At 41.5% G+C, this 12,139-nt stretch overlaps 2 protein-coding genes across 3 annotated transcripts; one reads left to right on the top strand and one right to left on the bottom strand.

The window, feature by feature from the left end:
• Positions 1–794: 794 nt before the first annotated feature.
• LOC104815811 (ubiquitin-activating enzyme E1 1-like) lies at positions 795–5,527 on the top strand. 2 transcript variants are annotated; one of them, XM_010544368.1, is made up of 7 exons: positions 795–940; positions 1,135–1,481; positions 1,783–2,000; positions 2,300–3,094; positions 3,201–4,069; positions 4,262–4,694; positions 4,768–5,527. In XM_010544368.1, exons 2-7 carry the CDS (start codon positions 1,151–1,153, stop codon positions 5,362–5,364), a joined length of 3,243 nt encoding a protein of 1,080 aa, XP_010542670.1. In that variant the 5' UTR covers positions 795–940; positions 1,135–1,150; the 3' UTR covers positions 5,365–5,527. The 2 variants fall into 2 exon arrangements, with proteins under 2 accessions (XP_010542670.1, XP_010542669.1); XM_010544367.1 differs by having other exon boundaries at positions 1,131–1,481.
• A 108-nt stretch (positions 5,528–5,635) lies between these two features.
• On the bottom strand, positions 5,636–11,831 carry LOC104815810 (6-phosphofructo-2-kinase/fructose-2,6-bisphosphatase-like). Its single transcript, XM_010544366.2, has 23 exons — positions 11,500–11,831; positions 11,340–11,403; positions 10,755–11,047; positions 10,385–10,603; positions 10,082–10,288; positions 9,888–9,983; positions 9,614–9,712; positions 9,479–9,508; positions 9,330–9,383; positions 9,081–9,134; positions 8,932–9,009; positions 8,594–8,685; positions 8,454–8,511; positions 8,250–8,324; positions 8,030–8,077; positions 7,733–7,830; positions 7,475–7,550; positions 6,860–6,922; positions 6,693–6,784; positions 6,457–6,525; positions 6,292–6,355; positions 6,101–6,166; positions 5,636–5,899 (listed from the first exon to the last, which is right to left on the bottom strand). The coding sequence occupies exons 1-23, from the start codon at positions 11,665–11,667 to the stop codon at positions 5,822–5,824; spliced, it is 2,241 nt and encodes a 746-aa protein (XP_010542668.1). The 5' UTR covers positions 11,668–11,831; the 3' UTR covers positions 5,636–5,821.
• Positions 11,832–12,139: the final 308 nt, after the last annotated feature.

Below are 12,139 nucleotides of genomic sequence, written 5' to 3'. Positions count from 1 at the left end.
CCGACACGATGTAGCTTTCGGGGAGGGAGACCAACGGGTGTGGTTAATAGTCCGTGCATTGCATGATTTGCGTTGGAAAAACAGTGACCTGACCATTGTCTTTGCCACGTGTACTCATCTCGCTCGGCTACTTGTTTACTTCTTTCTTTATCTGGGTGCGTAAAACGACGATTTCAGGAATTAGAATGCATAATATAATAATAATAAAATTAATAAAACGATAATTGTTTAACAGCAAGTTTTACTATGATATGAAATCTGATTTGATATAAAAATTTCACGAATATAATTTTTAAAAAACTGTCACTCCAAATCTAAAAATATATAAATAAAACATATAAAAAGATTTAAAATATCTATCACTAGAAAATTGAGAATTATTTATTTTGTTTTTCGAAATTCATTCACATTTCCGTCTTCTTGCTTTAATTCAAGGAAACAAAGATAAAGAAAAAGGTTTTCAGCAAAAGAAAACAGAAAAACATGCGAAAAATTTGTAACATGTCAAAATGGTGCGAGAATGACCTAAATGTGGGCCGTGCGGATAAAGCAGTCAGATTCAACAAGGCCCAATTTGACCCAATAGGTTTGAGGTCCAGCGAAAATAATCAGATTAAACAAGGCCCAATTTGGGAATTCTTGAAGGAAAAAAAAAAACTAATTCTATTAATTAATAATTAAATTATTGAAAAATGTAAATTCACGACTGTGTATTTCTTTTGTATACATATAAAATGTGAAATGGACCAAATTAATTTGAAGAGATTATTCGCCGCCAAACGACGTCGCTTCTGGTCGTTCACCGAATCCCATTCATCTTCCCGCATTGGCGTCTGAATAAATCTTGGGATTTATTTAAGTGTTGCTGTTTCCATATCGCTCAGATCGTTTCCTTTCCCTCTTTTGGATTCCATTCTTCGCTCGATTACTCTCCTGGAAGGTACGTCGCCTTTGCTTCTCATGGTTGCCGAAGAATCTTTCCATATTAGGTTTTGGTATTTCACCTTTCGCTCCGATTCTGATCGGATTTGATTATGTTTTGCTCGAGTCTTGAATATTCTCGCTGAGTTGATTCTCTTGCTTGATTTTGATATTGGTTTCAATCTCCATGGGGCTTTGTCACGGTTTAGGCAGGTTCTTTGTTCACTTTATGCTTCACAAGCGAGCAGGTGAAGCATCTGTTGTAAAGGAGAACAGCGACAATATCAACAGTTCTTCGGCATCTTCATCGCCGCCGATCAAGAGACGCCGGATCGAAATCTCCGAATCCACGGCCAAGAAATCTCCGAATACAAGCTCCGACTCCAACAGCGGTAACGTCGAGCCGCGGCTCAACATGGCTTTCGGTAACTCGAACCGTCAGGAGATCGATGAGGATCTCCACAGCCGGCAGCTCGCGGTGTACGGCCGTGAGACCATGAGGCGGATTTTCGTTTCCAACGTTCTCGTCTCCGGGATGCAGGGTCTTGGTGCTGAGATAGGTGAAATTTTCTCATATTTTCTTGCTTCAAGAAGTTGTTTGTAGGAGCTTATTTCAGATGAGTCTTCCTGATTGAGGTTCGACTTTAGTCCAGTTTGGTTTTGTTTGACGTGGCATTCAGCTCTGCTGTCGCCTATAGTTTTTCAACTCTTTAGGTCAATTGTATAGAAATTTCAAGGCATACTCTCGAGTGGGTAATGCATGTTCCATTCTTTTTGTCTGTGCCATTTTGTTGTATTTTACGATATTTTTTCATTTTCGTTATTTCCTTTCTCATCACTCAATTGTTTTCCCTTTTTCAGCCAAGAATCTTATTCTTGCTGGTGTGAAGTCTGTGACCCTGCACGACGAAGGCGTTGTTGAACTATGGGACTTGTCTAGTAACTTTGTTTTTTCGGAAGATGATGTTGGTAAGAATAGGGCGGTTGCGTCTGTTCAGAAGTTGCAAGAACTAAACAATGCCGTGGTTGTCTCTACCTTGACGACGAGCTTAATCAAAGAGAACCTTTCTGATTTCCAGGTTTGTAGATTAATTTTTTGTTTTGTATCTTATGTAGTTGTTGTCAACAGTGCTTTCGTGGACGTGGTTTATCTCCTTTAATGAATAAACTGCTTAAGTATTGATATCTAGTGGTTTGATGATTAAAGTTTAAACCCTTTCACTGTATGGAACCAGTACACTGTTTTTTTTTTGGTATTGGTGCTCTAGTTTTGGCATCATTGTTTAGACTTTGAAAATTTATGCTCAAATATTTTGCCCCTAAATTTTTTAATTGGCTAGTATCACCTGTTGATTTATTCTTTTTTTTTTCGAGGCAGGCGGTTGTTTTTACTGATATCAGCTTTGAGAAAGCCATTGAATTTGATGATTACTGCCACAGTCATCAGCCTCCTATCGCCTTCATCAAGGCTGATGTTAGGGGGCTTTTTGGTTCTGTGTTCTGTGATTTTGGGCCCGAGTTTACAGTTCTTGATGTTGATGGAAAGGAACCCCACACAGGCATTGTTGCCTCCATCACCAATGAGAATCCCGCATTTGTTTCGTGTGTTGATGACGAGAGACTTGAATTTCAAGACGGGGATTTAGTTAATTTCTCTGAAGTTGAGGGAATGACAGAATTGAATGATGGGAAGCCTAGGAAGGTAAAAACTGCGAGGCCATATGCATTTATCCTTGACGAGGACACTACAGGCTATGGTACATACGTGAAGGGTGGTATTGTCACTCAGGTGAAACAGCCTAAGGCGCTGCACTTTAAGCCACTGAGAGAAGCCCTGAGAGATCCCGGAGAATTTCTTCTTAGTGATTTCTCAAAGTTTGACCGGCCTCCCCTCCTCCACTTAGCATTCCAGGCACTTGATAGATTTTTGTCTGAAACTGGCCGATTCCCTGTTGCTGGTTCAGAAGAGGATGCTCAAAAGTTGATTTCTATTACGGCTGACATCAATGATGAACTAGGTGATGCCAGGTTGGAAGATATTAACCCTAAACTCCTACGACACTTTACCTTCGGAGCCAAGGCTGTGCTGAATCCTATGGCTGCGATGTTTGGCGGCATTGTTGGTCAGGAGGTTGTTAAAGCTTGCTCTGGGAAGTTTCATCCTCTACATCAGGTAAATGCCTCTGCCGCTTATACGCTTGAGGACACATCTTGTGATACTCGATACTTTGATTTGAGGCTGTTTCCGACCTCATATTGAGTTACTTGCTTTTTTTTAGTTCTTCTACTTTGATTCCCTGGAGTCACTCCCTACTGGACCTCTGGATTCAAATGATTTTAAACCACGAAACAGCCGATATGATGCTCAAATATCTGTATTCGGTGCTAAGCTCCAACAGAAATTTGAGGATGCGAAAGTCTTCATAGTAGGGTCTGGTGCTCTCGGTTGCGAGTTCTTGAAAAATATGGCTCTGATGGGGGTTTCATGTGGAAGCCAAGGGAAACTAACAGTAACAGATGATGATGTGATCGAGAAGAGTAACCTCAGTCGCCAATTTCTTTTCCGCGACTGGAACATTGGTCAGGCTAAATCCATGGTGGCAGCATCAGCCGCTGCAGCAATAAATCCTCGACTCAATGTTGAGGCGCTGCAAAACCGAGTCGGCTACGAGACTGAGAATGTCTTCAACGATACCTTCTGGGAGAATCTAACTGTCGTGGTTAATGCCTTGGATAATGTCAATGCAAGGCTATATGTTGATTCGAGGTGTTTGTATTTCCAGAAGCCACTCCTTGAGTCCGGGACTCTGGGTGCAAAGTGCAACACACAGGTTGTCATCCCCCACCTAACCGAAAACTACGGTGCTTCGAGAGACCCGCCAGAGAAACAGGCTCCAATGTGTACGGTCCATTCCTTTCCTCATAACATTGACCACTGCTTGACGTGGGCACGTTCTGAGTTTGAGGGTCTGCTCGAAAAGACTCCCGCTGAAGTTAACGCTTATCTCTCAAACCCTGAGGAATACACGAACTCGATGAGGAGCGCTGGTGATGCTCAGGCCAGGGACACTCTGGAGCGCATCCTCGAGTGCCTTGAGATGGACAAGTGCGAAACCTTCCAAGACTGCATAGTCTGGGCTCGTCTCAGGTATTTTAAAGCGTCAATCTTGTCATTTCTCTTAATAACCCAACTGGTTCGCTGGGAAACTCATTGGGAAATTTATCCTAGGAGTATTCAGAATGCGGAACTTTTTTTTTCTTAGGATGAAAACTTAAGAGTTGAAAATTAGCTATTTGGATTCTTACAATTTTCTTTAAATGTGTTTTCTTTGTTAACTAGCTTTGAGGATTACTTTGTAAACCGAGTCAAGCAATTGCTTTACACGTTCCCGAAAGACGCGGCCACGAGTACTGGGGCTCCGTTCTGGTCCGCCCCTAAGAGATTCCCACAACCTCTTCAGTTCTCCTCATCTGACCCAAGCCATCTTAACTTTGTCATGGCGGCCGCAGTTTTACGCGCAGAGACATATGGGATCCCGGTTCCTGACTGGGTCAAGCGCCCAAAGGAATTAGCCGAAGCCGTCGACAAAGTGATAGTCCCCGACTTCCAGCCGAAGAAAGATGCAAAGATTGTGACAGATGAGAAGGCCACAACTCTGTCCACAGCTTCAGTGGACGATGCTGCTGTCATCGACGAATTCATCACGAAACTCGAGCAGTGCAGGCAGAGCTTGCCTCCGGACTTCAGGATGAAACCCATTCAGTTCGAAAAGGTAAAACAAACAAGAATTCACATTATCGGTTACAGATATTGTTAATCGTGTATGATTTTTTGTTTGTTTGTAGGATGACGATACCAACTACCACATGGATATGATAGCGGGGTTGGCCAACATGAGGGCGAGGAACTACAGCATTCCGGAGGTCGACAAGCTGAAAGCCAAGTTTATAGCCGGGAGAATCATACCGGCCATAGCGACCTCGACGGCAATGGCAACGGGCCTTGTCTGCCTCGAGCTTTACAAGGTAATGGACGGGGAACACAAGGTGGAGGACTACAGGAACACTTTCGCCAACCTGGCGCTGCCGCTCTTTGCGATGGCTGAGCCAGTGCCGCCGAAGGTGATGAACCACCGGGAAATGGCGTGGACTGTCTGGGACAGATGGGTGATGAAGGGGAACCCGACACTGAGGGAGGTGCTCGAGTGGTTGGAGGAGAAAGGCCTGAGTGCATACAGCATCTCGTGCGGAAGCTGCCTTCTGTTCAACAGCTTGTTCCCGAGGCATAAGGAGAGATTGGACAGGAAAGTTGTGGATCTTGCACGTGAGGTTGCCAAGGTTGAAATCCCGCCGTACCGCCGCCACGTGGACATCGTAGTTGCCTGCGATGATGAGGACGGGAACGATGTTGACATTCCTCTCGTCTCTATCTACTTCCGGTGAAAATGTTTTTTTTTGGCTTTTCTGATGGACTGATTATCCAAAAATAACGTTGGCCCTAGTGTTGATAATAGTAATAATAACAATAATAACTATCACGGTGTGTGTGTAGGTTTTAGGGGTATTTTGGTCTTTTCTGTCGCTATAAGAATTCAGTGTTTGAAACTTGATATTCCTCTCGGGCAAAGGCACTTGCGGGCATACGACAAAAGAAAGCTGGACAACCTTTTTATGGTGTTTTCTAACCTAAACTGCGGGTCCCTTTTTCACTGCATGGAGAATTATTATTAACAATTGAGATGTGGGGATAAAGAGTGAAGAAAAAGAAAAGATACATATCGTATTTTTGCGGGGAATGGAGAGTTGTATAAGAATTTGCAATCTCGTTCATATATATTTTCTATAAGCACCAAAAGAAGCTGTTTTTGTAGCTTGATTGAGGTTGTCTCTGTCTTTTGTTTCAGTCCATGAGTTTGTAGCGTTTCTCTTGCACTCCTGACACCCCCATCTGTATCTCTATGATCGTGTGAAGTGGCATCTGTTACACCCACAGAAACAAACAAACATCATTCTATCTTAGTATTCATCTCCAAATATGTCCCGACCATACTCGATTAACTATTCGAATCCTAAACACAAGAATTTCCAGGTTATCTGGATTCTTGCTCCCATTTCGGTTTGGATCTTGAATTGGTTGGGATGTATAAATCTACAAAATCTCAGTAAATGGTGTTGTTACCTCGATGTGGGTTATTTCTTTGAGGGGTCTATCCGCAAAATATGCATACAATGCTCTCAGGACGGCCTATGAATAATCGAAAGCGAGAAACAATAGTTATACAATGACGTTGGAATTACGTATTTATATTCATAGCCAAAAAGTTCATATTATGTATTTCGGTTTCTTCAAATAAGCTTTCAGTTTAGTACCTGGTGAGATATTACGACGACAGGAGCTCTTTGTCGTTCTAGCTCAATGATCACAGGTTCAAGCCTGCAACGTTAAAAGAACAACACTCTGATATTTAGTTAAAAGGCAGATGTTTTTCACGCAATTGTGTTCTACAATTGAACAAAGAAATACGGGCATTATACCTTTGAATTACATCAAGGTAAGATTCTCCACGAGGGTATCGGTATCTAAGCTTGTCCTTTTTCCGAGATCTGCAGTTTTGATGCATGAGAATATTCCAATTTCACAAATATGATCCCAAGCACGCTCCCATGTCCATGTTTAGTTTAATTTTTTTTTATGCTTTTAACAAGGTATGCTGAATCGGAAGTTTTCTGTTAATCAGAAACAATAGCTGTTAGTAATAAAATCCACTTACTCATACTCCTCAGGCATGTTCTTCTTGATCTCTTCATATGTCATTCCATCAAAAACTCCGGCGTTTATCTCATCAAGGGCACGCCATTGCACCTACAATGAACAACCAAGAGAAATAGCTTTCCAGATATCAAGAAATTATCACAAGATTTTGGAAGAGATGCCTACCTTGGGAAATCCGGCTATAGTACTCGCTGTCAAGATTGTTCTCTGCAATGTGCTGGTCCAAATCTGCAACAAATAAATGACTACTTAGATCCAATACCTATGTGGTGAAAAAGAAAAGATCCAATATATATGTGCAGAGAAAAATATAAACTTTTTGAGATAAATTGATTAATCATAACAACAAATATTTTTTCAGGGATCAGATATATAACTAGTATGGTGTATTAAAGCCAGAATCCATTGCCCAATTTTGTTTTTAGGTGTACATATCCTCAGACTAATTCTCCACGTTCAAGAGATATTGGATTCACTTTAGCGTACCCGATATCACTGCCAAATGCTGTAATTCTACATCAACCTAGTATCTATTTGGTTAGACCTGTGTTATCAACCTCTAAACATCCTACCCTGCAAAATGGATTTCATGAATACCTTCTACCACTTGGATTTGCAACAAATGATTTAAATCTAGTATTCGGGCAGGGTTTCTCGTTAGAAACTTCAATAGAGTTCCAGATGTATGTTGATGGATGCACGTTCAAGCAACAAGATTTCTTTTCACATAAATGCTCATACATCAACCATATCATGGACTTTTACAGTGTTGATACTTACCGAAGCAGCCTTTTCAGATTTCAGCCGCTTCTTGACAAAGTTAGCAAGTTTCTTGGAATAAATTTCTCCAGATCCACTGTTTTCACAAACAGCAAAAGGTTTTGATGACTATAATTCGCATTCAAAACAGAAGGGAAAAACAAAACACTAGAGCTATAACTGAAGATGTGGTCACCATAGAATCAATTGAATCAGAGCGACACTTTGCTTATCAAGAGTTCAAATTCTAGCATCAGTGGAAACAGAGAAACTACATACCTCAACACGCTGTCTCCTCCAATTCTGCCTCTAACATTATCCATACTTTCGCCATGCCTAGTGAGAAGTATTGGGCGTGGAGTGAGATGTGTATTCACCTGAAATAAAATTAGTAACATTTTACTTCTAAAAACCATGGCATGCAATGGTAATACCGTGTAGGGCTAAGAGCATTCAGGTATATATAAATAATATGCTGATTCTGGGTGTTGTTCATATGCTTAAGACGTGTAGATAAGTGTTGTAGCACTACAATACAAATAAAGTCGTTGCAAGTCCTGCATCACAAATTCGTACCAAGAAAAAAACAATTCTTCCAGGAAGGTAACCGCTAATATTATTCACCTGCAATCAATATGGAATAATGGTCATTAATGTGAAAACCATAATACACACTATTGATAAGTTATAGAAGGAACACCAATCTGGATTCTTTTATCTATGATGATAAACGGTTCTTGTATCTCTAAAACACCTGCAGCAACATGATTACTAGAAGAGACAGGTATCGACATACTTGTATTTGTCCACCATTTCCGCTGACCATATCAATCATTTTGATGTATGAACCTTCTTCTACAGGCTCATAAACCTGGTAAAGTAAGAATATATCCAACATGTGAATTTGATATGAAGGCTACAATGGAGCCAAGCTGGAGGAACTGTAGTTAACGAGCAAATAATTACGAAATATGTAAAAGACACAGGTTTGTATAACAACCCTTTCATAGTTTGCTAAACGAATTCTGAAGTCTCGGCACCCTGCTTCAAAATCTGGCCTGCAGAGAAGATATACTTCAGCTGACAGAAGAAAGAGGTGAATTCAGACAAGGAATTTAAATCACTGGGGGGTGACCATACTCTTCAGCGTAGTCAGGACTTTGCTGAATTTTGAGGCGAATGTTTCTTTCAATTATACGTTCATCATTGCATATTGTTTCCAGAAAAATTATCTACAGTCAAGAAATGCAACAAAATCAGATGCAATGTTAAATCCAATCTCCAATATATGGCCATGTTTCCAGGTAAGAACAACTCCGACATATGCAAGGAATCCAAAGATAATCTCCATGGCTATGTCACATGCACTTTCCACTAAGTGACATGTAAAACTTTGCACTTGCTTACAGGATTTTCCAGAGAATAAAGTATACTTATACTAGGAATCTCAGCAGCATATCAGCGCTAGAGTACAGTACCTTACACTTCCCTTCAGCCATTTCCATCAGCATATTTCGACGAACCCTAGTGCTATTAGTTGCATCAAAGATTCCAACCTACAATTCAAAGCTTTTACCATGCAGGACATGACAAAGCAGGAGATGAATTCTACCACCAGTGTACTTACCTGACCACCTTCCTGCATCCAGGCAATCATGTCCTCCATTGCAAGTGCTGCTACCTAGTGGCATGTCATACGTTAAAACTATGTGCAAAGAAGAAGACAGTGTCAACCTTTTCTGGCGGATCAAAATCTCTCCAATTATTTTCTGAATATAAAAAATTCATGTAGAGTCTACCATAAGTAGAACATCTAGACAACAAAGAAGATACAATATCAAAGTGGATAAGCTAAACCATTCTGTCTTTGTTTTACCTCATTGCGTGCCTCAACACCATCTGAATTATCAGCACGGAAGAAATCAGCACTCTGCAACAAGACCATTCATTATTATTTTCCATCACGAATCGTCCAAAAGAGAGAACAAAAGTTTACTAAACCCATTTTTGTCAACCAAGCTTTACCTGATTAGCTCCATGTTTAAGGCGTCGATACTGTACGGACACGAACAATGATTGAGTCAATCTTATCTTTGCAATCGTTGTATATTTAGAGTAAAAGATGATTACGATGAGGAATCCCCATAAAAAATAACAAACCTTTCCAACATTGAAGTGTTTGGTATCGTGTCCCAACCAGCGTAGATATCTTGTCAGCTTAGCTGCAGTAAAAGTCTTCCCTCGAGCTGGCAATCCCACCTAATATAAAACAGTTTGAAACAATTCGATGAATCAGAACATATAGTTTCTTTTCTCATTCTACTTTTAGTGGTTAGACAAACTACCCAGTTACAGCTTCACCCAAACCAGAACACACAAGTAGAAAGACAATACAGAAACTACGAACAAAGTCTGTGGGGGCAGAGTACACTACCAGGACGATCGCTAAATGTCTATCCTCCTTTGGTCCAAGCATTTGATCAGCTATAGCTCCTGCAGCAACAGCTCCTGCAGCAGCTGGCATTGAATTCTAACATTTAAGAAGATCAGACAGACAAAAAAATGGTCAGGCCCCAGTGTAAGTTTCAGATAATCCAATGTTGTGATAGAAACTAGCTCCATGCAAACCTTGGTTTCAACATTGGGTTTGAAGTCAGACACAAATGGGCTCGAGCTAGGAGACTTGATAAGCCTGGGGGAGCCAACCCCACGATCGAGAAAGAATGCCCTTTGACCATCTTCCTTGTGAAGAGGTGATTGTGTTCCCACCGACTTTGACTCAACTATTCCTGAAGCATACAACTTTGAAGGATCTGGAATACTGACCTCCATTTCCTATCGGTAAAATGCTATAACAGTCATTAATTAGGACATACAGACTACACAAACGCAGGTTCAGCATTTACTATGTGGCTAATATGGAAGTAGAACCTTTAAGGCAGGAGGTCGATCAATCATAACACCAGAATCTTTGGAAATATTTGATGTAAAGTTCAAGGCATTGCTCGTACGAAACCGACCAGAGGTTGTAAGGGACCGTGGAGTCTCTGCATTGTTAGCCGCATAAACATGGGCTGAGTTTGCAGAAGCTGCAGGAGCAGGAACCACGTAATGCTCGAGATCAAGCTCCAAAGTACCTGAAGGACCATTCTGCAAGAATCTCGAAGAAATTCTTTTTTTATATACATATAAGACTTCCAGATTGACATAGGAAGTTTCCAGTCAGACCAATTTGATGTGTCCAAAATCTTGTCTATGAAATGCAATCAGGTTAACAAAGTAAAGGGCAAGAAGGAACTACCTCAGCAGCTGTTGGAACAGCATTTATACTGATATCGGGAATGTCACGAACAGTGGATGGCTGAAGGTTCTCCCTATAAGCTCGCCAACTAGCAGCGAGATCAAATGGTGAAACTCTGTCGGCTTTGATGAACACCCTATACTCAAGAATCACATCCCCTTCCAGCCTAAACAGAGCTAACTTCGCGTCTCCTTGCAATGATCCCCCGGAAAGAAGCCTATTCGCACCCTCTTCCACTATGCATGGTGCATTACTGTACTTTGGCTTCAACAAGAACTTGAAATCCAAAGTCTCTAAAAATAACACAACAAAACAAATGCTTAGATGATGAAATTGGAAATGTTAACGAATAAATTAACCCACGACAAGCACTCTAGTTTCCGAGGACACCAACTCATAAGCATCCCAGTAATGGTGACAGTTATTTTCATATCATAACAGAACTAAAGGAAGGAACAAAGGCTTCAGGAGCGATGCGTTTCAGACAACAGATGCAATGCATGTACAAAAATGCTAATAGAAGCGGCACATCAAAATCGAGGAAAGAAATGATACCGAAAGGAAATCGGGAGAAAACAACGATACCGTGATTGGGAGGAACAACGAAGCTCAATTCCCACATCGTCGCCGATTCACGCTGCATCGGCAGCTGCGAAAAAGCGATAATCCCAACGTAGAAACGCGATCAGATTAAAGAAACGTCGACGGAAAAACGAAGAGGAAGAACATAGAGTCGGATGCTCACAGCTCTGGAAGAATCCCAGGAACCGACGAGAGGAACAGAGCCGTAAACATGAGGAGTAACCTCGCCTTCGACCTTGTAATTCTCCATCTTCAGTGAAACGTAGAGCTGACCGCCACCGCCATTGGAGCCCTCTTCCTCCTCCGCATTCTTCGATGCACCAGTCCCCATGGATTCACCTTCGCTTCTCCAACTGACTTCTTGTTTGTGTGCTTTGAAAGAAAAGTAGAGGGAGAGATATACGTAACAGAGATATAAATAAAGGGTCTTCTCAATGGATAAGAGATTTAAAGAGAAAGAGAAGGCACGAAGCCGCTGCGTAGCAATTTTCTTCTGTTTGGCGTTTTCCCGGGAAATTTTTGGTCCCTCGGGGTCGCAGTGAGTTTTGGGATAAGAAACAGACGGGTTTTGGTATACGATATACCGGGTCGGGCCGGGCCGGGTTTGAATACACGTTTGTTTGATAATTTGGGTCGGGTCTAATTTTATAGGCTTATTCAGCCAAGGCCCATCAATTTGACCGCGTACCTTCCGAGACGCGCGAAGCCCAAAAAAGTCGAACTCAAAACGAATTCGGCGATCAATCTTCTCGGATGCTTTCTCCGATTCTCATCGACAGACGAAGAAGAATCGGAAGAGAACG

Source organism: Tarenaya hassleriana, unplaced genomic scaffold, assembly GCF_000463585.1.
Source record: "Tarenaya hassleriana unplaced genomic scaffold, ASM46358v1 Cleome24, whole genome shotgun sequence".
NCBI classification, from domain to species: domain Eukaryota; kingdom Viridiplantae; phylum Streptophyta; class Magnoliopsida; order Brassicales; family Cleomaceae; genus Tarenaya; species Tarenaya hassleriana.
The sequence above is the reverse complement of the archived record's forward strand: the minus strand, read 5'-3'. Positions and strand labels throughout refer to the sequence as shown.

What these genes read in the sequence shown, in the direction of transcription:
- LOC104815811 (XM_010544368.1), top strand. Translation starts at nt 1,151, where the DNA reads ATGCTTCACAAGCGAGCAGGTGAAGCATCTGTTGTAAAGGAGAACAGC. An exon ending in ATAGTCTGGGCTCGTCTCAG is followed by an intron (nt 4,070 to 4,261) that starts GTATTTTAAAGC and finishes TTTGTTAACTAG; the next exon opens with CTTTGAGGATTACTTTGTAA. An exon ending in AACCCATTCAGTTCGAAAAG is followed by an intron (nt 4,695 to 4,767) that starts GTAAAACAAACA and finishes GTTTGTTTGTAG; the next exon opens with GATGACGATACCAACTACCA.
- LOC104815810 (XM_010544366.2), bottom strand. Translation starts at nt 11,667, where the DNA reads ATGGGGACTGGTGCATCGAAGAATGCGGAGGAGGAAGAGGGCTCCAAT. An exon ending in CTGTTCCAACAGCTGCTGAG is followed by an intron (nt 10,604 to 10,754) that starts GTAGTTCCTTCT and finishes AGATTCTTGCAG; the next exon opens with AATGGTCCTTCAGGTACTTT. An exon ending in AACATGCCTGAGGAGTATGA is followed by an intron (nt 6,526 to 6,692) that starts GTAAGTGGATTT and finishes TCAAAACTGCAG; the next exon opens with ATCTCGGAAAAAGGACAAGC.